Raw genomic sequence first — 21,418 nt, 5'->3', positions numbered from 1 at the left:
ATTCGCGAGCTCACGGCGTGCCTGCAGCAGCGGTTTCACTACAAGGAGGGTAAACTGCAGCTGTACGCCGAGCGCGTGGAGGTGCGTGGCCTCTCCGCCATGGCGCAGGCCGAGTCACTCCGCTTTAAGCTCTTGAGTAACCTGCAGGTGCGCCGTGCCGCCATGGGCATCGTCCGCCATGTGATGGAGTGTGGTGCGAAGGGATGTGAGGTGACGGTGGGGGGCAAGATCAAGGGACAGCGTGCCAAGAGCATGACCTTCCGCGACGGCTACATGATCAAGTCTGGTACGACCCACAAAAACTTCGTGGACGCCGCAACGCGCCACTGCCACCTGCGTGCCGGCACCATTGGCGTCAAGGTGAAGATCATGCTTCCCACGAGCATGAAGGGCGAGGATGAGATTCTCCCTGACGTGATCACCGTCATTGAGCCCAAGGAGGCCGTCGCCTAATAACGGTGCCCACGGACCACGGGAGGCGTAGATGTTGTACCAATACGTATGCATGTGTATGTTTCGGTGCTTGTTCTTCGCCTTCTTTTTTTCCCCCTCTCATGCTTCGTTACTTCACATGTGTTTTGTGGAGTCATCTTTGCTCTTGGGACTTATTTTCTTCTTTTTTTTTTCTGTAGTCAAATGTTGTCTTCTTTTTCTCTACTGTTGTCACCGCGCAGGTCCTGCTGTTTCTGCCTCTGCGTGCGTCTATGATCGCGCGCACAGGAGCAGCGGAGACTCCCATGCATTACTTGCAATATGTCTCCCCTTGCGAGATGCATGCAATTCTGCTTGCTCTTCTTCATATTCTTGCCTCCCCTTTGTAGCATAGTCGTCTCCACATTTCTTCTTTCTCTCAGGCGCAAGGGTTTCATAAGGGAGGGGAGGAGGGGGAGGAGTGCTGCCCTGCATCCCCGTCCAGGCAACAGCAGCGGTTGTGTGTGTGTGTGTGTGTGTAGACACCTTCGTGTCGTACTTACGTGCCTCTGCATTTATGTGGACGTTCATTGGAGACTGTGGACTGCATCGTTCCTCCCATTAATTCTCTTTCTTTATGCATCTATCCATCAATCAATCTTCTTTTTTTTTTTAATAGTGTGGTGTACCTCTGTTCTCCGTACCAGCCACGACGTTACACATCTGCGCACTGGCAGAAGGAGGCAGAGAAGTCGTTTGAGGGCGAGGAAGAGGAGGAAACGGAATAGTATACTCAAACAATGGCGTTCGCCACACTCTTCACACGCGCCCGAGCGTTGTTTGTGGGGCGGAAACTGCAGAGTCTTGTGGCGTTTGGTCTGCGACAGGAGTTTTCACCCTTGTGGCCTGTCCCGCTTCCACCGCAGCTGCCGCAGGACGTGGGGAAACCGACGCTTGTGCTGGACATTGACGAAACCATTCTGCACACGTACGGCATGCAATTGGAAACGGAGGACACGGTGGCCTTTTTTCTGTTCCTCCGTCCACACCTGCGCGAGTTCCTTAAGGAGGTGAAGGAGTTGTATGAAGTCGTCTTTTGGACCGCGGGCACGGCGTCGTATTGCTCCGCCATGGTGGACGCCATTGAGGTGCAGGTGCTGCAACTGCCACGTTCCCTTTGCAACGTGAACGAGATGAAACTTGCTGCTAGTGGGGCTCCGTCGACGGACAATGTCAACTTCTATGCCCTATCCCGCACGCAAACGCTGGAGGGGGAAAACTACATGAAATACCTTCCCATGCTGGGTCGCCCCATGCATCGCGTCATCGTGCTCGATGACAATGTACGTAGTTTTCCGCTGCATCCGCGAAATGCCGTGAAGGTGCCGGTGTTCCTTCCCGACGACCGGGCATTGATGGAGTACGGCCAGGGAGTGTCTCTCATGAATGAGGACGGTGCCCACAAGGACGACGCGTCCTTGTTAGAGGCCATTAGTCGTGGCAAGGCGGAGGTTGCCCGCTTGGAAAAGGATCAGGCGCTGCTGCAGCTTCTTCCCCTTCTGCGGCGGGTGGCCCAGGCCGAGAATATCCCGCGTGAGCTCGATCACTGGCGCGACGACGAATACGTGCGCTGCGACGACTTCCATGAGACGATGAACCCGCTCTCCGTCACACGTCAACGCGTCCTGGGGTCGGTGCTGCCGTCACGCCGTGACACGCCCATCCCGCCGCTGAAGGCGCATTACATGAATCAATGTTTTCTGGAGGAAGCGAATACCGCCATGCGAAGCCAGCAAATGCGGCGGGATCGTTCAAAACTGTAATAAGGCACGCACACACATGGAAGCTGATGTCAGGCTGTAAAGAGGCAAACAGCAACAGCACAACAGAATTTTGACGGTGCCTGGAGGGACTGTGAAGGGAAGGAGAAGAATATGTTAAGGAGCATTGTTTGTTTTACATGGATCACCTAATTTTGTTTTACCAGTGAACATGTAACGGGGCACATTGTAGTCAGGGAAGTGCGACGAGGCGTGCTTCGCTTCGTGCCGTATGATGTGCACCACTTATTGTCATGCTTCTCTACATAATTTCTTTTTGTATGTGGGAGGGAGGGGGATCTGCATTTGACTCCCTGTCATTGCTTGCGTTCACTACCACTAGTACTACCACCACCTTGTCTTGTCACGCTATGCCCCCCCACCACCATTTTTTTTTTCATCTTTGCGTTTCTGTCTGTGGTGTGTTTTACACGGGCGACAAGGGCAAGAGACTGAAGAAGGGGACGAAGACGCAGCAAAGTAAGCGAACAAAAAAAAAACAGAGGGCTGTGGAGGCGTGGCATCCCTGTTGCATTGAAATGTTGTCGAGGGAAACGTGCGCGTCGTCGATGTCGTTTGTTTCCTCCCGCAGTGGAATGCGTGGTGGAGGGCGGCCCTCCGTCGCGACGATTGAGCTGCTGGAAGCCATCAACCATGCAGAGGAGCGCGTCACGGCGGCATGGACGCGCGTTGGTCTCGCGGAGGTTGACCGGCAGAATAAGTGGAACGGCTTTGTTGAGGGGCGACTCCGCCCTTTTCTTGACGACTACGTTCGTATGCAGGAGTCGGAGGAAGTAGCCATTGCCGCAGGAAATGATCGGCTCTTTCGTGAGATGTTTTTTGCCTCGTTGCGCTTGAAGGAACTTCCTCGGTCGAAGGAGTTGGCGCAGTTAGTGGAGGTGGTGCTGTCGCAGAGGACCATGAACAGCACAGTCGGCGAGGAACAAACAGATAGACACTACGGTACGATTCCCAAGGCGATTGGTTGGGACAACAGCGGGGATCCACTTGGGGACGGCGAGGCGAGGGAGCGTGACAGCTCCGTGAGACTGCCGTCATTCGTTTCCGTTGTGGCGGCGTTGTCGGTGAAAGGGGAGGAGGGCTTCTGCTCCCGCAGCGCCTCTATCCCGTCCCGCGCCCGCGACGACGTTCCATATGTACACCCTGACCACGAGAGCCGAAGCCCATCGATCCCAACACCTGACGGCGTTTCCGCACAAGACGCGGCATGGGCTGCGTTTCGGCAGCTGACGCGAAGCATGACGCATCAGCAGCTGCATCGCAACCTGGAGAGCGAGGTGGAGCGTATGAATGCGCTTGCTGACACACGACTTCAGCAGTTGTGTTTGCTGTACAAGCAGCGTGCCCTGCTACGTCTTTCGCCGCAGGAGCAGGCATGGATGCGTGGAAAATACGCCGAAAAACTTCTTTCTGGAGAAATGCATAAACAGTCACGCAAAGGGCAGCAACCAACAGCGGCGGTGTCAACAACTGGATGTGGCAGCTGCTGCAGCAATACCCGTGAGGGAGGAATCGTGGCCCAAGGCTCATCCTGGGGTCGTACCACTGCCTGCCGAAGTTGTCACTCCGTCACGAAGGACGAGTTAGACCTCCTCTCAGATTTCTTGCCTGAGCGGCTGCGTGTAGAACGTGAAGGCCCACGGCCGTGCGGGCACAGCAAGGATGAGGCACCCGGCGCGGAGTCACAGGAGGAGTTCTCAGGACGTGAAACAATCTTTGAGGTGGATTTGGGGGATGTGACTCGGTTTGGCAGGCGCCAAGACTTGTCGTTGGCCCGCATCGATGCGGAAACTCAAGAAATCTACGATGAAATTGTCGCACAGAACGAGCATATGGCCGCCCAGGCGGAGAAGGAGCTGCAGTGCGTTGAGGAGGTGTGGCAATTGTTTGAGGACGGCGTAGGTGGCGTCGCTAGCGGGATGCTATCCACGAGGGAGGCGGCGGCGGAGGACAGCGACGGTGTCGTGCGAAGTGTCCCGTCGAGACAGGAATTCCACTACCGCATCATGCAAATGCGCCGCGAGTATGAAGACCGAGAGGAAGCTGTGGATGAGACGTTTAAACACCTGACAGAGCCTGCGCATGGCATCGTCGGTAGCAACAGCAACGGCGGCGGCGAGGGGGAGGAGGAGCGCCACAGTGGCAATAGCAGCACCAACAACAATAACAGCAGTGGCGCCACGTTTCCCGTACTTCGAACGACGCCCATCGCACGGCCGCCGGAGTGTTCGAATTGTCTGGCTAATATCTCAGAGGGTAATCGCATGAGCGCCGCTGCCACGGCAGGAAATGCTGCCGGTGGCATCACAAATCAGCTTCCAGCGCCGCTGGTTAAACTGTTCACCACCCGCTCCTACGCGCCCATTCTTGCCTACATTGTTGCAGTGCGGGAAGAACTGCAACGTCGTTTGCTTCAGGGTCATATTCAGTGCGCCCAGGATGTTACCTCACAACTTACAGAGCTTTATCGCTGCTACTTTGAAAAAACCCGCGATACGGCGTACTACGTGGCACCTGACTACTCGCAGTGGCTGCAGGAAAACGCCGAGGTGGTGGTGGTGGGGGTGGGGGCGGCGGACAAGCGAGCTTGGCCTCACCCACCCCGTGCCGACGAGGCAAGTAGTGGGAAAGGGCTATGGCAACAGTTTTTGGCCGCATTTACGCCCCGAGACTGTAATGACATTCTCTGTGAACGTATTGCGGAGGTGCGACACGTTGTCAATCGGGCCAGCGCCGAGGCCAATCTTCTGCGCCGTCGTTTACAGATACTTGACGAGGTGGAGCCGCTGCTTCAGCGGCGGTCTGAAATTATCGCGCAGCAGTGCGCCATTCAGGAGGGCAGCCGGGATCGCCTGCTTAGCAAAAAGATCAACATGGCAAAACAGCTGTTGTTTGAGGAAAACGCACGCCGTCAATTTGCACGGGAACTGCCAAAGATTTACGAGCAGCTGGAGGGATTGCTGTGCCAGTGGAATGAGACGGTGGAAACTGACGAGGGTCATCCTCACAGCAACGGCACCCGTGTGGTCAGGCGATTGGTTCTGCACGGCACCGATATTGAGGATATTGTGCGGCAGTTTCGCGACGACGCACACGCGCGCGGTCGCTGTGGCTGCTCTCCGCCACCCACTCGAAGGGACGTTACTGGATTCTTGACACCGCATCGAACACCGTGCGTGGCACACTCAATCACCCACCACAAGGCTCACTCTCATCACGTGCACGTGGAAAAGCAACATGAACAAAAATACGCAGCCGATGCCCTGTCGCCGCCGCCGCGCTCCATCGTCGTGAGTTCCTCTGCACAGATAACACCTGTACGTACGAAGGTGCACGCCGCAAAGAAGAGTACCCACCCTGCGAGTAGTGTCAGCCCCGTTCCAGTGAAGCGGACGGCGCTAGTTGCGTGTCGACGAGGCGTTCGATCGGTGCCGTCGGTGAATGAGTTCTTGCAGCGCCAGCCACGTGTTGTCCCAGCCACGTGCAGCTCCTCCAGAAGTAAACCAACGTCGGCGTCTTCACGAGCCAACACCCCTATGAAAAAGTGAGCACGGTTTCCCCACTCACTTGCGGGTGTTGTGGATGAGTCCCTGCATTGAAATATTACTGTTATATATTTATCTATTCCGCTTCCATCGGATTGGTTTGGCTGTTGTTGTTTCTTTTGTTTGTTTGTTTGCTTGTTTTTTTTTTTTTTTCTAGATTTAGACGCAACGACAATGCCGGGATAGAAAACCTTTTTTTTTCCTCGTTATTGGTCAAAAAGGAAGGAGTTTCTGGGTTGCTATGCATCCCACGATTTGTGTCTCCTCTATCCCTCTTCACCCTTCACAAATCCACAATCCCACCTGTTTTGTTTGTTTCTTTGGTTGGTTGGTTACTTGTTTTGGCGGCCGCTGCTTCTTTGTGATGAGTTTTCAGCCGCATGTGTATGTGTGGTGTGTCTTGCAGTAGCTGTACCGCTTGTTTTTTTTTTTTGCTTTGGTGGGTGGATGGGTTTCTGCGACCTCCATGAGAGTACGAGCCCCTGCTGGGAAATGGAGGGCACGGGCTCGTCAGTGGGCCGCTGCTGCCCGTGAGAAGTCCTGCTCTCTGTCTCAGTCTGTGGCGCGACGGGGCAGAGAAGAAGCGGTGCGTGGGGGGGCACGTTGATGTGAACGACGTCAAGCACCCACCCGTTTACAACAGAGCACAAAACGAACGGTAAAAGCGAACACCATTACACACACGCACAGCTAGTGAAAGAGAAAGAGAGGGACGGTAAAAAAGGAAAAGGAGGTGGTCCTTGTGGGTGCATGCAAGTCAGCCCCCATCAGAGTCTCTTTTTTTTTTTTTTTTTGTTGGTTTGTTTTTATTCTTGTGTGCCTCTCCCTCTGAGTCTCTGCGTGCATTGTTTGTATTGTTAGAAGAAACTGCAGTCTTCAGGGCAGAACAAAAATACGAAGAATATATATATATATATATATATATATGATAGATCCAAATTGTAACCGTACATTTATGTGTATGTCTGTTTCTTTTTATGTTTGTGTTTCTCCGTGTTATCATACATCGAGGCGGTGGATGCCCTGCCACGGTGAACGGCCCATTGGCTGGTGTGTGAGGCATGCATCGGTGTCTGTGCAGGCACGTGCATCTCTCTCTTTCTCTCTCCGTACTTTCTGTTGCTGATGATGTTGTTTAACTCCGAACCCTCTATTTTTCCGTTGTTGTTGTTGTTTTTTTCCCACCCTCTACGGCCGCAGGAGTTGGCGGTGGGCACACACGTTCTATCACGCCTTCACTAGAATACTAACAGTCGTGTTTAACGAGACATTGGGCGTGGCGGCTCAAGGTGGATTCAGCGACCCAGGCGTAACCCGCGAGAAGCAATGGCGGTGCCAAAGGAGTGGACGGACACCTGGAACCTGTTCGACGAGCGCAAGACTGGTAGCGTGAGTCAGACCGACGCCAAGCACATCATCCGCAGTCTTGGGCGCCGCTACACGGAGGCGGAGTTCAACGAGCTGCTGCAGGGCGTCCCCGACCCGGTGCCGTACGAGAGCTTCGTCGCTCTCATGCAGAAGCCGTACACTGGGCCCTCCGAGGATGACCTGCGAACGGCGCTGCGTGCCTTTGACGCCACGGACTCGGGCTACCTGAAGCTCTCGGAGCTCATCACGCTCCTCACGTCGCTCGGGGAGAAGATGCCAGAGCACGAGGTGAAGCAGCTTCTAGCGGAAGTGAAGACTGATGAAGAGGGCCGCGTCGAAATTGACGACCTTGTGCGATTTCTTTGCACACCGGTGCCATCCGTGACACCCGACATCGCGGAACTGCAGAAGCAGCTTGCCAACGCCAGCTGAGCGCAGCCGCGCAAGGCACGACGATGCATTTGGGGGAGATGCGGAGTGAACGAGAATGCAGGACGGAGCATGAAAACAAAAGCGAGGAAGTAAGGAAAGAGACACACACGAAAGAAAGCAAAAAAAAAAACGAAACAAAGCGAAATCTCAATACCGCGGTTTTGGCATCCAGCAGTGTGCGGGACGTTTTTTTTTTTTCTTTGTGTGTGTGTGTGTGTTTGTTTTCTTGTTGTTGTGTGTGTTGCATGAGCACAAGTAGAGGCGCATCTACGTAGTTATCCGCCATCTTCCATGAACCTCGTGGGCGGGGGCTTTAAGTGTATGTATGTAGCTTTAGAAGAGGAAAAAGGAGGAGGTGTGTGGAAAAGAGAGGAGTGAAAGACCAAAGATGCATATCGTCACGAGCCTATGAAAGACTCCAGTTGCATTTGTCCCTCTCTCCGTATATATATATATATATATATATATATCCAGGCAGACAGGCACGTCCGTCTGTAGGTATGTGCCCCATACAACCCTACGTCTAGATGCACGTTCCCCCTGTGATTGACAGGTGTGCGTGCATGATTTCCTGCTCTTTCTTGGTGATGTATATATGTTTTTTTTTTTGCTTTCTTGTGGCTGGGGGCCATAGATTGTTGCGTGGACTTCCCTGCTGCCTTCTGCTGACGTGTTGTCACAGCTACCCCCGTTAGTAAGCCCGTCCTGCAACGGCGCACAGGAACCTCCTCCTCACGCTGAGACCCATTGTAGGCAATAAAGAAAAGAAAAAAAAAACGCCGGTTGAAAGAGTGGCGAGAAGGAGGCGAAGAAGTGGAGAAGTGGCGGCCAACGGGGGATACGTCCCTCCCTGTATCGTCATCGGCCGGCTCACACCAACTTTGCTGTAGTTTTCGTGGTTGGTTTTGTTTTGTTTTTTGTTGTTGTTGGGACTCGTCATATTTATTCCAGTACCCGTAACCCGCTTCACGCCATGGAGGTGTCGGGGCCGACGGGAGAGGCGCTTCCACCACGAGAGGGTGGCCCCACGTCGCCCTCCGTGTCGGGTTCCTCCGCTGCGGCGCGTGTGACGGCGTCGCTCGAATCCTCCCCGCAGCCGTCTGTGGCCGACGAGGCGGGAGCTGGTGACTCTCCAAGCATGTCACAAATTCCTGCTATCGACGCCCTGTTGTTGGCGCAACGGATGCGAGAGAGCACGGAGCTCGGCTCGGACACCGCGGAGCAAAGTCCAACGACTCCAAGCAGTCAGTCCCCCGTCGCGGTGAACCCGCGGCGCTCGCTAAACCCCGCCTTTTCCCTTAGCCCTCGTGCAGCAAGTGGCGGTGGCGTGCTGCACGTCACCTCAGCCACGCCAAGCGTCACCTTAAGCACAGACCGGGATGCGCCTCCGATGGAGTACAGCTACGCTCTGGGCACAGTGGAGGGCCGTCGCAACTTTGTTGCAGATGTGTTGCACCTCGCAAGACAGATGAGCATGCAGAAGCTTGTAGAGGAGCTTCTTCCTGTCTTATTGCTGGCTTCAAACTACGAAGATACTGTCTGCGCGATTGCCCGTGTATTACCGGATGTTGTGAAACTCGTTCCGGCACTGAGCGAAGATACATTTGTGTACTTTTTAGGACTTATCATGAATTTATGCTGCGCTGCTGATCACATCGCTTTGCGTGCGGTTGCGGCGTCGCTGCGGGAGATTGGGTGTTACGTGAATGATGACATCGCTGCGAACCTGCTGCTACCCCTCCTAATGTCCATGTTAGTGTCCTACTGGAGCTCCCCAAGGGCCGTGGCCGCATCTTTGCTAGGCGTCTTTGCTGCCCGACCGACGCTTGTAGAGAAGAGTGGTATGAAAGTGATGCAGTGGTTTAACTGTTTTATTGACCTCGCAAGTGACAGGTGTCAGTTTGTGCAGGAGATGGTGGTACGCTCGCTGCATCAGTGGGTGGCTGTGGCGAAGGCACACGGTGTGAATATTGTCGAAATGCTACTTCCCTTAGTGCATGATTGCATGACAGAAGAGAAGAGCGACGTGGTTCGTCACTTGCACGTCGCTGAACTTGTGACTCTCGCGGAATGCATAGGAAAGGAGGCAACGACGAGGCACCTTCTGTCGCTGTTTATTGAGGCAACCAAAGACACCAGTTGGCGTGTGCGGTACACCGCCGCATTTCACCTCGGACGCTTTTCCAGCTGCTGCTGTCTTCATCCGGATGCACTTTTAGACGTCTTTGTTGCCCTCTGCAGGGACGAGACGAAGGAGATCCGTGCCGCCGCCGTGGAACAGCTTGGTGTATTCTTTCGTCTGAATTCGCCAGAGTTGCTAAGCAAAATGTGTGTGGTAGCAGCCTCTCTTGCACAGGACAGGGAAGTCATTGTGCGGACAAGCGTCGCAAATTTTTTTTATGTGTTCCTCTCCCCCAGCATTGTTGAGGAGTACACAGCGGAGCAGCTGCAGGCCCTTTTTGCCCTCTTAACCGACGAAAATTACATCGTTGGGCAAAGTGTAATGCGGAGCCTGAAAAGTGTCGCTGCAAACCTCAGCAAATACCTGAACCCCGCTGGAAGCGATGGTGAGCGGAAGGTCGCAGGGGAGGAGGAATTTTCGGTGGCGTGTAACAGTCACCAGGGCAGACGCAGTGGGAGCGCCATGAACTGCTCCCCTTCTGCTCGCGCAGACGCTGATGTTCCTCCACCGTTGTTGACGGGGCCAGTCGACGAGGAACAACGACGGCGTGCCACACTCGTTATTTCAGGACTCATTGATCAGCTACACATCGTTCGCGATTCGAAAAACTGGCGCATGCGTGAGGCGCTGGTCGTTGCTATCCGCTACTTTTCTGTCACCCTTACAGAAGAAGGCTTCATTCCGCTTCTGTACCTTATTCGCTCGCTGCTTCGGGACCCAGTTTGTGCCGTGCGGGAGAGCGCGATTGCGACGCTGACGGCAGTGGCAACTTCTTACGGCCCTGAGTGGGCCGCTCTCATGGCATTCGATCTTTTTCAGTGGGAATTTGCCTTCAAGGCCCGCACGCCGTACGTCTGGAGAGTTGTGGCGATTCAGTCACTTTCGGGCATTCTTCCCGTGGTGAGTGGCCTCTCGCCAATGGATCTGCGCCGCCAGGAGCTTATACAGCAGTGGATGCGTCTGGTGCGATTCTTCTCTGAAGACGCCGTCTCGAACGTGCGCCTGGCAGTTGCGAAGTCGCTGTTGGCGCACTGGGACTGGTACGCGGTGTGCGGCATCCATCACAACGTCATCCGCCAGTGTGCCGACCGCCTGCAGCGCGACAGTGACGTGGGTGTTTCGCGTGTTGCAGCGGAGCTCGACGTCAGCAGGTTGGCTGGCGATGGCAACTCTTTTTAGACACATGCGGCATTGCACTAACAAAGGAAAACGTGGGTGTGGGGAATATAGTGCAGTGAAGAAAATGAAAAAGAAAAATAGGGCAAAAGAAGATACGTATTATGAAAGGTATTTCGTTTTTTTTTTTCCCCCCTTATTGGACGTACTGCTCCATCATTGTTGCTACTGCTGGGTGGGGCGCGTCCAAACGATTACGTACCTATATATGTGCTTCGGTATTAAATCCCGGCGGTGGCCCTCCACCGTTCTCGCGGAGCGGTGTGTGTGCGTGTTTGTGTATGTGTGTGTGTGTGGCCGGTCCTTGTCTTGAAGGTAGTTCCTCTACCTGTGCTTTTCCTTACGGTTCCGCTTCACTCGCTGTAAATGTGCATTTGGACCAGCGTATGCACGCATATACATCTTTCTTTGTGGGTGCAGTTCATTCATCATCCACCTGCCCCTGCTCCCTCTGCCTCGCCCAGGTACGCTTTGCTGCATGCCACGGACTGCGCTGCCCACCCACTCACCCCTTTTGTTTTTCTTGTTTTGTTTTTACTGCTCTACGTGTAAGATGCGCGATGTATATTATTCTTCCTGTTTCCCTCGCTTCCTCTGCTTCTACGCCTTATATTCCCCGTTACTCACGGTTGCCATGCACGCCGCAATATGGCTGGCCTCCAGAAACGAGCGTGGTTGACGCTCATGGCTCTCCACACGGCGGGATGCAAAACCGGCGTGAAAACAAAGCCGCGGAGCAGCAGTGAGAGTGGTGTTGCGTGCCACGCTCACCTCTCCGCGGTGGAGGCCACTTCAATTGTCATGCGGCCACATGACATAGGGACGACGTTTATGAGCAAAACACTTTTTCAGATACCCGCTACTGAGGAGGGAACGACGGTTCGACATCAATGTCAACCGGACCCTGTTCTTTTCACGTTTCCGATGGACGGCAGGCATTTGTTTATGGCCTATGGGTCGGAGAGGTGCCAGCGGGATGGAGGTTCAAGGGTGTATGTCGTGCGTTTGTGCCTGGATGGTCCTCCAACGTTCCTTGTCAGTTACCTTCCCATCGCCATCATATCGGGATGCGTGCAGAACTACAGCGTGCACCCGTCACCATGGAGTGGGCAGGCGGCGCCTGTGTCAGTGGCGGGGGAGACGGGTGCTGAAACGGGTGGTTGTGTTCAACTGCCCGAGGAGGTAGCAAGAGAGACTGTTCGCCGTGGCGCGCAGCCGATGCAAATGGTGTCGTCTTGCCCAGATCAGGTTTATCCTTTTCTTGTGGCTGACGCGGCGATGCATGCAATTTGGGCGGTGGAAGTCGACACCGCAACGCTGGCGGTACGCCTGGTGACACCGTATCAGTACTGGAAGCGGAACGGTGGGGGTGATGATGTTGCGCCCGCAGATAACGTCAATCCACTCCAAGAAGAACCTCAACAACGAGGGTCAGTGTTTGCCTCAAAGCCAAAGGCATTACTAGGTGGTGTAGAAGGATTTGTTGACGGACCGTTTCACTTGGCTCGCTTTGCCTCTCCCGCAGCGCTTTGTTGGCGTCTGGATGGCGAGGCTCATGCGGCGGATGCGGCTAGGGAGGCAGGGCAACCGCACATACAACGGGGCACCTCTCATTCTGATGTCTTGTTTGTCAGTGACCGTGGAAACCACGCTGTGCGACAAGTTAACTTTCAAAGCAAAATGGTGCGCACCATTTTGGGTATTGACGGTGTTCCGGGCTATCGTGACGGCGATTGCCGTGTTTCTCGACTGCAGGAAGCCGCCTCTCTCGTCTGGTGCACCTCGGGACTTCTGTTCCTTGACAAACCCAACGGCGCGATTCGACTCATTACGAGACTGAAAGAAAAGAAGCAAATGACGGATGCAAAGAATGAAGAAGAGGTGGGTTCACATCAACATATTGCGCAGCCTGACATTTCTGCAGCGGCTTCGGTAAAACCCGCGACGCATGTCACATGTCGCGTGTGGACTGTGGCTGGTGGACTCTACGTAAATATGGGGTTATACGTTGATGCCAAAGAGCCACATCGGGCTTCATTGGGTACGCCAAGCACGTTGGCGCTAGCCCCAGATGGAGAAGGTGTATTATTTGCGGATAGTCAGTATGGGGCATTACGTCTGGTGTCCTTACGCGGGGTGGAGACCTTTTTTGGTTTCCACAACCTTTCCAACTCATTCTGCGTTCCCGCGGGATTGATGGCCTGTACACATGTTTTGTTGTGTCGCCTAACCACCCTCAATGGCGTCTCGCGTGACGCATTTCTCGTAAGCAGTGGAGTGCAAGGAACCGTCTCGTTGTTGGTGCCGTACAACCAGATGGAAGCCGCAGAGGAAGGGGCACGAGTAGACATCAAGTCCACCACCATCACCTCACTTGTCACAGAGGACTGTGTAGTGGTGGCGGCTGGTGTGCTACGCAAGCATACCTGCATTGATGGGAAATCCTGCACCCACGCGATGGGAGCTGCAGAAGCTGTTTCTTGTCGGCGTAAGCAAGCACGTGGGGACGATTATGGTCTTCACCTGAGAGACAATCTCAGAGAAGTGGCCTCGCCTTCGCTCACAGAGCATGCTGGCGTCCCGTCTCGCGTTCACTTCCTGCAGATGTCATCAAGTGATGGCCCGTTGGTTGCGGCAACGCGACGGCTCTTTGAGGTCTACGCGTATTACGCCAGCAAGACAATCGCCCCATCCACCATGACCGATGTCTGCCACTTGCAAGCTGTACAGAGACGGGGCCGTTTGAGTGTGTCGTATTCGCTCTCGTTAATGAGATTTTGGAGGTTTCTCACACACACGGAGTATTTTGGCGGGGGTACATTGAAGACAACGTCCCTGGCCGCCTCTTCCGCCTGCATGGCACCAGCAGCCGTTAGCCTGAGCGGCAATGAAAACATCGCAGCGGGCGTCATGTGCTGGAAGGACTGGCGCTGCGTTGCGGAGCTATTTCATATGCTAAGTGTGAGGCAGCATGGGTACAGTGTTCTTTCCGTCGTGAACTTTAGCCAGTTCTGCCGCATCATTCTTGCTTTCCATTGCTGGATGCGATGGCAGAGGCGGCGCGAGACGAGGAAAACGGAGGAGGGGAGGGAGAAGGAGGAGGGAGTTCACCGCGGCGTGGATCGCCTGATGCGTGTGTCGATCGATGAGCTTAGCGAGACGGAGGTTGTCGAGGTGTACGAGGACACCGTGCGACAGGTGAAGAGTGTAAACATTCACCTCCAACTGGCGGTGGATGAGCCACACAACAACGCAGAGGCCGGGGGAAGGGGAGGAGGAGGGGAGTTTTTGGCTGCTGACGACGTCCTTCGCGTGCTGGTGCGAAACGAGAAACCACTGCGGCAGCTGTTCGACGCATACAGCCAGCGACTGGTCCCTCCGCAGTCTTCAGCTTCTACTGCCGCGAAGAGTGAGGAGGCACGTAATCTGCGGTGGCTCCGCGCCATGCTGCTCTCCGCGGACACCGGAGGACACGCCGGCGCTGACGCCGTTTATGGCGTGCCATACGGCATGTTTCATAAACTGTTTCACGCCTTGGACGTGTTCCCGAGCCTTCTCAGTGAGGCCCTGCTGCGGCGCGCCTACGTTGACGCCCTTCTCACCCCTCTCTTCCAGACCCTGCGGCGTGCGGTGTTCACCGTGGACGAGCACGAAAAGGGTGAGCAGCAGCAGCAATTCATGCCCTTTGCGCTTGCAATATCCCAAGACGTGGAGAAGCGGCACGCTGGCGGCGGTACAGGGCTTGCGTTTATTCCCTTCGTGGAGGCCTTCACGCGCGTTGCCCTCACCGCCTTTTCGCTCTGCATTGAACATGACAGACGGATGTACCCCACCGCCGCTGCGAAGGTGGAGGCGCTGATGCGGTGGGTGAACCGATCCGTTGAACAATTTCACCAGCGCGAGCGGGGCGATGCGGCTACGCACTGCATTGCCGCGCGACGCGAGTGTGCCGCTGGCAGGCGTGCATTGCTGTTTGCATCCTTCCTTTTCTTTGACGTCCCCGCGCGCGCGGGAGGGCGACACAGCGGCTTAGGAGATATGAGAACGGGAGGAATGTGCAGCCCATAAAAGGCAGGACAAGAAGAAAAGGAACGGCATATTTTGTTTTGTTGCAACATCAGGAATCCGGTGGCTGAGGGGTCGTGGCGTCTCTCAGAAGGAGGAGGAGGGAGAGACGACACGCTAAAGAGAGGCAAACACACACACACACACACACACACGCATTCTCAATGCCTTTGTGAACAGGCTGAGAGTGTGTAAGGGGAAGGGCCCGCGTGCGTCGCGTTGATGGTTGGGTGTTGTTATTTGCTTATTTGCCCCGCGCTTTTACTTTGCTACATGTAGTGTTTTGATCGTTTTTTTTTCTTCTTTTTGCATGCCTCTGCCTTTCCATCCAAGTCTTTCTTGCGCTTACAGCGATCCATTTCGGAGTCAACTGTTGTTTTCTTTTCGTTGGGAGGTATTTGTCACACTACAGCTTTTGAAGTCATCCACACATCCGTCCAGAGCATAACCCATACATACACGCACACACACACACACACACACACATACACACACACCAGAGCTTTAAGATCCACTGTAATCATGGGAAGCGCACTGTCAGGCAACAAGTCGAAGAAAAGCAGCAACGGCACCTCGGCGTCTGCGTCATCAAAAAAGCAAGCGAAGTCGTCTAAGAATGATGAGAAGCAAAAAGTCGCGGACCCCGAGGAAGTGATATTGGCACCAGCCCCCCGCATTATACCCAAAGCCCCCAGCAAACTTGATGAGGCGTTCACCACACTCCAAAACGCAGACGACTGCCACTCGCTCCTCAAGAAGTACCTCACGCAGGAGGTTTTTGACGAGCTGAAGGAAAAACAGACGAAGATGGGCGCAACGCTCATGGACGTCATCCAGTCGGGTGTGGCAAACCTGGACTCTGGCGTCGGTGTGTACGCGCCTGATGCCGAGTCCTACACTGTGTTTGCTTCCCTCTTCGACCCCATCATTGAGGACTACCACAAGGGCTTCAAGTCTACCGACAAGCAGCCCCCGAAGGACTTTGGTGACCTGGACACATTCGTCGACGTGGATCCCGACCAAAAGTACGTCATCTCCACGCGCGTGCGGTGCGGGCGAAGCCTTGAGGGCTACCCGTTCAACCCCTGCCTCAAGAAGGAGCAGTACGAGGAGATGGAGTCGCGTGTGAAGGACCAGCTGGAGACGATGACGGGGGAGCTAAAGGGGACGTACTACCCCCTGACTGGCATGACGAAGGAGACACAACAGAAGCTGATTGACGATCACTTCCTGTTCAAGGAGGGCGACCGCTTCCTGCAGGCGGGGCACGCATGTGAGTTCTGGCCCACGGGCCGCGGCATCTACCACAACGACGATAAGACATTCCTTGTGTGGGTAAACGAGGAGGACCACCTGCGCATTATTTCCATGCAGAAGGGGGGCAACCTGAAGGAGGTCTTTGGCCGTCTCGTTGACGCCGTTAACATCATTGAGGAAAAGGTGAAGTTTTCGCGTGACGACCGTCTTGGTTTCCTGACGTTTTGCCCAACGAACCTTGGCACAACAATCCGTGCCAGCGTGCACATCAAGCTACCGAAGCTCGGTGCAGACCGCACGAAGTTGGAGGAAGTGGCGGCGCAATACAACCTGCAGGTGCGCGGTACGGCCGGTGAGCACTCGGACAGCCCTGATGGTGTCTACGACATCAGCAACAAGCGCCGTCTTGGCCTTTCCGAGTACGAGGCGGTCAAGGAAATGCAGGACGGTATCCTGGAGCTCATCAGGGCGGAAGAAGAGGCAGTGTAAATCCTGCGCTGCTGTGTGTGGAAACAACTGGGAATGAAAGTATTTAACTGTTTATTTTGCGCGCTTCTATTTTTGCCTCTTTGTTTAGTATGACATGACACACAATGTATAGTAGTGATACGTGGTTTAATGTTGTTGTTGTTTTTTTTTTTTGGCAAAAGTGAAAATGATAGAACATGGATGGAAGAGTCTTTTGCGTTTTGTTTGAAATGGCATGTTGATGAAAGAGAGGGGGAGTCTGAGGAAGAAAGACGAAGGATGAAAGAAAATGTAATGGGATGGATGATGTTCGAAAGGAATTGAGCACCATTAACTCGTAGAAAAGAATGTAGGGTGTTTTGTATACATGACATATCTCTGTGTGTGTTATTATTATTATTTTTTTTTTATCTTGCTTGTTTGTTTTGTGTGCCGTTAGTTTGTTGTTGTTGTTTTGTTTTTTTTTTTTGTTCCGATTTTTTTTTTTTTCGGTTGAGGTCGCGGCATGTGTTTGCCATGCACCTCGCCTCAATTGGCCCTGCTCCCTGCGTTTGTGTGTCGTGGTTGAGGGTCTTCACGGAGGGAAACGCGTGGCGGAATGTGGTGTCTTTTTGTTTCTGTTTTTATTTCTGTTTTTTTTTTTAGCGTTGCAGTTTGTGGGAGGAGGAGGGAGGGGGGAGGGATTCTTCACTTGATTGAAGCTGTTGGTTTCTTTATGCGTGTTTTCTTGTGTTTTGGTATTTCATCTTTGCCATGGCTCTCACTTTGTTTCTCTGCCTTCTCCCGCTTCCCGTCCACAGACCCACAAGGAAAAAGACACAGACACAGAAAAAAAAAAAGAAGGGTTCTACTCCAGTGCTTCAAGTGTGTGTAAGGTTTGAACCCCGTTGCTCTCCGCTGCACGTGCACACGCAGAGTGGGACACAGAAGGAAAGAAATGTCAAACGTTAGACCGATGCGGGTGAAAAATGATTCCGGGAGCGTCCCTCACATCGTTGCACGTCACATACACACGCAGTGGAAATGAGGCCCGCGCACGCACAGCAATGCTTCGTCAGGGGTGACTCTGTGGGAGGGCACACTAACATGTAGAGCGCTCTTTTGGGCATGGGGAAATCTTCTGCATGTCTTGAGCCCCATTTATGGTTTTTCTGCGCCCGTTGTAGAGCAAGTTTTGTTGGGGAGCCTGCGAAAAAAAAATGGTTCGGTGTGGCATGTGTTTCTCTCTGAAAGAATACAAATGCCCCAACACTGTCTGCTTTTTTCGGACCAATCAAGAAGTGTGCTTTCTCGCAAGGCGTATTGTTTTGAAAGGGTGAGTGCGTCTGTGTGCGGGTGCATGCATCGCGCGCTGTCCACAATACGCCTCACACTTTCCGGAGTGGGGCAGGTGGAAGCCGCCGCTGAAGGGCTTTCAAAAGGTAGCTGTGCCGCTGAACTGCCTCAACGGCGACTTCACTTGACGTTTACTCTTTGACTGGTGTATGTCTGAGCGATTACGCGGTCAGTGCGCTTCCTGTGGCGGATGGTGAACGCGTTGCACGGCCGGAGCCAAGGCAAAGCTGTGAATTGGCTCCCTTTGCAACAGCCCACGCGGCACAGGCGTTCGGATGCTTCTGCGTAGCGGTCTGGGGGAAGGGCACGAAGAGGCCAGACGGAGACCGGCCGAGAGAGAGTTGGTCTGCGGGCAGCGTTGAGGGGCTCAAGAGAGGCGTCCATGGGCGGCGGGGATGCGTCTGCAGGAACGTGCGTACTTGTACCTCTGATGGTGCAGTGGGGAACGTCCGACGGATGCGGTGCATGGCTGGCCGCTGGGTGCGTGGGGGAACTGTTTGCGTTATGCGCGGGGGAAATGTTTGTTGGTGGGACCTCACGTCTGGTGGGGAGGGCGATTCTGCGCTCAGTTACGCGGATCCTCCCGGCGGCGAGGGATCGTTTTGGGGCGCGGGTCTGGGGGTCTTCGCGGTGTCGCAGATGAGCCTCAAAAAAAAAAAAAAACGAAGGAAATGACTCGTATTCCTCGAGGCGGTTTCAGGAGTGCAGAAGCGCCCTTCCGCGTTTCCATCCGTTGTCGGCACCCAAGGAAGTGTAGGCGATGAGGGAGCGGCTTGGTCGCGCCCTCCCTGCAATTTGGGTACTGGGCAAATAAATACATGGCGGTTCCGTTTCTCCTTACATTTTGTGTGTTAGGTAGCGGCTTACGGCGAGGAGTTTGCGTTTTTCTATTATTATTATTTCCTCCTTTTTTTTCTGTGTGTGTGTGTGTGTGCTGACTGGCAATACTGTTACGTGCAGTGAACGAAAGGAAGGTGAAGGAAAAGAGGCAGGAGCAAAGGAAGTGAGAGGGACAATGGCGGAGTCAATGGACACTAACAGCCACACTCCACACGATCTGGCCCTTACCCTTGGGAAGGTTGTGAACTTTTCGTGGGAGAATCTGACCTACCGCGTTCCGGTAGAGGATGATGATGGCAACATTGGGTACAAGACGCTGCTTCACAATATGAACGGCACCGCCGTTGGTGGGCGTTTATTGGCGATCATGGGGCCATCGGGCGCTGGCAAGACGACGCTGATGGGGGCCATCACAGGCAAGCTCTACAACGCGAAGGCAAAGATGGAGGGGTGTTGCTTCCTCAACAACACAATATACTCTCCGCGGTATAAGAAGCTGGTGTCGTATGTCTCGCAGGACGATATTGTCATGGGCAAAGAGACCCCACGTGAGGCGATTAGATTCGCGTGCCGTGTACGTCTTGGGTTGGACGAGGAGGAGTCGGAAAAGATTGTGAATGAGGTCATCACACGGCTTCACCTCACCGAGTGCCAGCATACCATCTTGGGTATTCCAGGTATTTTGAAGGGCGTCTCTGGTGGTGAACGAAAGCGGACCAGCGTGGGAACTGAGCTTGCGACGAATCCCTGTGTCATGCTTTTGGACGAGCCAACCACTGGCTTGGACTCGGTCAACGCTCTGCGCGTCGGTCAAATGCTTCGGGATTTGGCAAAGAAAGATATGCGCACGGTCATTGCAACGGTGCACTCGCCATCATCCGAATTATTCGACATTTTCGATGATCTGTTGCTTCTCGCAAAGGGTCACGTTATCTACCACGGCCCCACAGCAGACGCTGTGGCCTACTTTTCCACTTTGGGCTACCAGGTTCCACCCCGTACCAACCCCAGTGAGTATTTTATGAACGTGTTGCAGCTTCCTGAGGAGGAATTGTCTCAATTGTGGCTGGCGTGGGAAGACTACGTTGTGTCAGCCGCAGCGAACTACAACAATTGTCTCATGTTGGTGCAGGGCCCCATTACTCATCAAGACGAGTTTTTGGAGAGTCAACTGAAGTTGAAGGGATCCAGTTATGCAGTGCAGTTTGTTGAGCTTGCGAAACGCTCTTTTCGTATGTTTCGTCGTGACCCTGGCGCCTTTATGGGCCGCTCATTTCAGACACTTTTTTTTGCAGTGTTTATGGGTCTTTTCTTTTTCAATGTGAAATTGAATCAGCAAGGTGTCCAGGACCGTGCGGGAGCACTTTATATAACACTGATGAATAACTTGTTTGGAGCGTGTATGCATGGTATCTCCGCCTATCCCCCCGAGCGAGCTGTGTTCTTGCAAGAGCAGGCCAATGGTTTCTACAACGCGTTTGTGTACTTTGCTGCCAAGTATGCCGCTGAGATTCCGTTTCAGGTGTTATTTCCAACCATATTTGACCTTGTCGCATACTTTATGATACACTTTTACCGCTCTCCTGGGGCCTTCTTCGTGCATTGGTTTCTTCTGGTGATCCTCGCAACGTTGGGGTACTCGTTTGGGTTGATGTTCGCGACCTTCTTTGAATCAGCGACGACAGCCTTTGCAATTATACCGGTGATTTTCCTCCCACTTTTCATCGTGGCTGGGCTGTTCGCTAATACCAAACGACTCATTCCCTACTGGGCGTGGCTGAATTACCTCTCATTCCCCCGCCATGCGTACCTTGGTGTCTTTACAAATGAATTCAGGCGGCTGGATGTCATCTGTGACCCCGTCACACCCCACTGCGTCTACCCTAACGGCGACGCCGTTATTGAGCAGTTTGGTTTTGAGGACTGGCACCCGTGGCAATCAATGGTGTCGTTGATTGTGTACCAAGTGTGTCTGGCCACAATTGGAAGTATCTCGCTTTACACTCAGGGCGTGAAGCGGCGGGGGAGGCTGGCCTTTGTAAAGAACCTTGACTTTCGCGTGGCGTCGCCACGGGCGATTGCTTCCGCACGTAGCAGCGGTGAACTGCTTGATTCCGATGTAACACCGATGGACGAAATTCCAACGCCATCCGCCGCCTACACTGACGTGTCACATTTCAACGCAGGTGACTCCTTGCATTTCGCGAATGGTGTTGGGGAGAGGGATGGCTTCAGCATCATTACGCCCAAATCGAAGAGGGGTGAATAGTTGCAACATGGTCCCCACAACATTGAGGGGAGAAATGAGTACATGAGTAGGATTTTCTTCTTGTTTTGTAGCCTTCAACCAAAAAGAAAAAAAAGAAAAGAAAAAAAAAATTAAAGAAACTAACTTAGTACTATATATATATATATATATATATATATGTGTGTGTGTGTGTCGTAGTCGTGTGTGTGTGTGTGTGTGTGTGTGTGTGTGTGTGTGTGTGTGTGTGTGT

General features: G+C 53.7%; 9 protein-coding genes across 9 annotated transcripts, besides 21 other annotated features; 8 read left to right on the top strand and 1 right to left on the bottom strand.

Annotated features, from left to right (window-relative positions):
* TraAM80_07568 (40S ribosomal protein S3) lies at window positions 1–453 on the top strand (the record flags this gene model as incomplete). The annotated part of the gene is made up of 1 exon (XM_029384354.1): window positions 1–453. A coding segment is annotated over one exon (453 nt), but the record flags the coding sequence as incomplete, so codon positions are not given.
* Window positions 454–930: 477 nt separating this feature from the next.
* Window positions 931–951: a microsatellite.
* A 260-nt stretch (window positions 952–1,211) lies between these two features.
* Window positions 1,212–2,234, top strand: TraAM80_07567 (NLI-interacting factor; the record flags this gene model as incomplete). The annotated part of the gene is made up of 1 exon (XM_029384353.1): window positions 1,212–2,234. The coding sequence occupies one exon, from the start codon at window positions 1,212–1,214 to the stop codon at window positions 2,232–2,234; it is 1,023 nt and encodes a 340-aa protein (XP_029235795.1).
* Window positions 2,235–2,827: 593 nt separating this feature from the next.
* TraAM80_07566 (uncharacterized protein) lies at window positions 2,828–5,800 on the top strand (the record flags this gene model as incomplete). The annotated part of the gene is made up of 1 exon (XM_029384352.1): window positions 2,828–5,800. One exon carries the CDS (start codon window positions 2,828–2,830, stop codon window positions 5,798–5,800), a length of 2,973 nt encoding a protein of 990 aa, XP_029235794.1.
* Window positions 5,801–5,892: 92 nt separating this feature from the next.
* Window positions 5,893–5,950: a sequence feature (A-rich).
* Window positions 5,951–6,104: 154 nt separating this feature from the next.
* Window positions 6,105–6,139: a sequence feature (A-rich).
* A 435-nt stretch (window positions 6,140–6,574) lies between these two features.
* Window positions 6,575–6,616: a sequence feature (A-rich).
* Window positions 6,617–6,698: 82 nt separating this feature from the next.
* Window positions 6,699–6,724: a microsatellite.
* A 25-nt stretch (window positions 6,725–6,749) lies between these two features.
* Window positions 6,750–6,786: a sequence feature (A-rich).
* Window positions 6,787–7,123: 337 nt separating this feature from the next.
* Window positions 7,124–7,597, top strand: TraAM80_07565 (calmodulin; the record flags this gene model as incomplete). The annotated part of the gene is made up of 1 exon (XM_029384351.1): window positions 7,124–7,597. The coding sequence occupies one exon, from the start codon at window positions 7,124–7,126 to the stop codon at window positions 7,595–7,597; it is 474 nt and encodes a 157-aa protein (XP_029235793.1).
* Window positions 7,598–7,675: 78 nt separating this feature from the next.
* Window positions 7,676–7,737: a microsatellite.
* Window positions 7,738–7,784: 47 nt separating this feature from the next.
* Window positions 7,785–7,798: a sequence feature (A-rich).
* Window positions 7,799–7,839: a microsatellite.
* A 201-nt stretch (window positions 7,840–8,040) lies between these two features.
* Window positions 8,041–8,067: a microsatellite.
* Window positions 8,068–8,478: 411 nt separating this feature from the next.
* Window positions 8,479–8,526: a microsatellite.
* Window positions 8,527–8,570: 44 nt separating this feature from the next.
* Window positions 8,571–10,958, top strand: TraAM80_07564 (putative protein phosphatase 2A regulatory subunit; the record flags this gene model as incomplete). The annotated part of the gene is made up of 1 exon (XM_029384350.1): window positions 8,571–10,958. One exon carries the CDS (start codon window positions 8,571–8,573, stop codon window positions 10,956–10,958), a length of 2,388 nt encoding a protein of 795 aa, XP_029235792.1.
* Window positions 10,959–11,216: 258 nt separating this feature from the next.
* Window positions 11,217–11,251: a microsatellite.
* Window positions 11,252–11,603: 352 nt separating this feature from the next.
* TraAM80_07563 (uncharacterized protein) lies at window positions 11,604–15,023 on the top strand (the record flags this gene model as incomplete). Its single annotated transcript, XM_029384349.1, has 1 exon — window positions 11,604–15,023. The coding sequence occupies one exon, from the start codon at window positions 11,604–11,606 to the stop codon at window positions 15,021–15,023; it is 3,420 nt and encodes a 1,139-aa protein (XP_029235791.1).
* A 125-nt stretch (window positions 15,024–15,148) lies between these two features.
* Window positions 15,149–15,178: a microsatellite.
* A 299-nt stretch (window positions 15,179–15,477) lies between these two features.
* Window positions 15,478–15,517: a microsatellite.
* Window positions 15,518–15,542: 25 nt separating this feature from the next.
* TraAM80_07562 (putative arginine kinase) lies at window positions 15,543–16,766 on the top strand (the record flags this gene model as incomplete). Its single annotated transcript, XM_029384348.1, has 1 exon — window positions 15,543–16,766. One exon carries the CDS (start codon window positions 15,543–15,545, stop codon window positions 16,764–16,766), a length of 1,224 nt encoding a protein of 407 aa, XP_029235790.1.
* A 366-nt stretch (window positions 16,767–17,132) lies between these two features.
* Window positions 17,133–17,234: a sequence feature (A-rich).
* Window positions 17,235–17,353: 119 nt separating this feature from the next.
* Window positions 17,354–17,388: a microsatellite.
* Window positions 17,389–17,540: 152 nt separating this feature from the next.
* Window positions 17,541–17,574: a microsatellite.
* Window positions 17,575–18,241: 667 nt separating this feature from the next.
* On the bottom strand, window positions 18,242–18,547 carry TraAM80_07561 (uncharacterized protein; the record flags this gene model as incomplete). The annotated part of the gene is made up of 1 exon (XM_029384347.1): window positions 18,242–18,547. The coding sequence occupies one exon, from the start codon at window positions 18,545–18,547 to the stop codon at window positions 18,242–18,244; it is 306 nt and encodes a 101-aa protein (XP_029235789.1).
* A 449-nt stretch (window positions 18,548–18,996) lies between these two features.
* Window positions 18,997–19,014: a microsatellite.
* Window positions 19,015–19,095: 81 nt separating this feature from the next.
* TraAM80_07560 (ATP-binding cassette protein subfamily G, member 4) lies at window positions 19,096–21,189 on the top strand (the record flags this gene model as incomplete). Its single annotated transcript, XM_029384346.1, has 1 exon — window positions 19,096–21,189. One exon carries the CDS (start codon window positions 19,096–19,098, stop codon window positions 21,187–21,189), a length of 2,094 nt encoding a protein of 697 aa, XP_029235788.1.
* An 80-nt stretch (window positions 21,190–21,269) lies between these two features.
* Window positions 21,270–21,308: a microsatellite.
* Window positions 21,309–21,320: 12 nt separating this feature from the next.
* Window positions 21,321–21,346: a microsatellite.
* Window positions 21,347–21,418: a microsatellite.

The sequence above is a fragment of the Trypanosoma rangeli genome (assembly GCF_003719475.1).
Source record: "Trypanosoma rangeli strain AM80 chromosome Unknown Tra_15.4_contig_00321, whole genome shotgun sequence".
Lineage (NCBI taxonomy): Eukaryota > Euglenozoa > Kinetoplastea > Trypanosomatida > Trypanosomatidae > Trypanosoma > Trypanosoma rangeli.
Note: the sequence above shows the minus strand (reverse complement) of the source record. Positions and strands in the feature narration are given on the sequence as shown.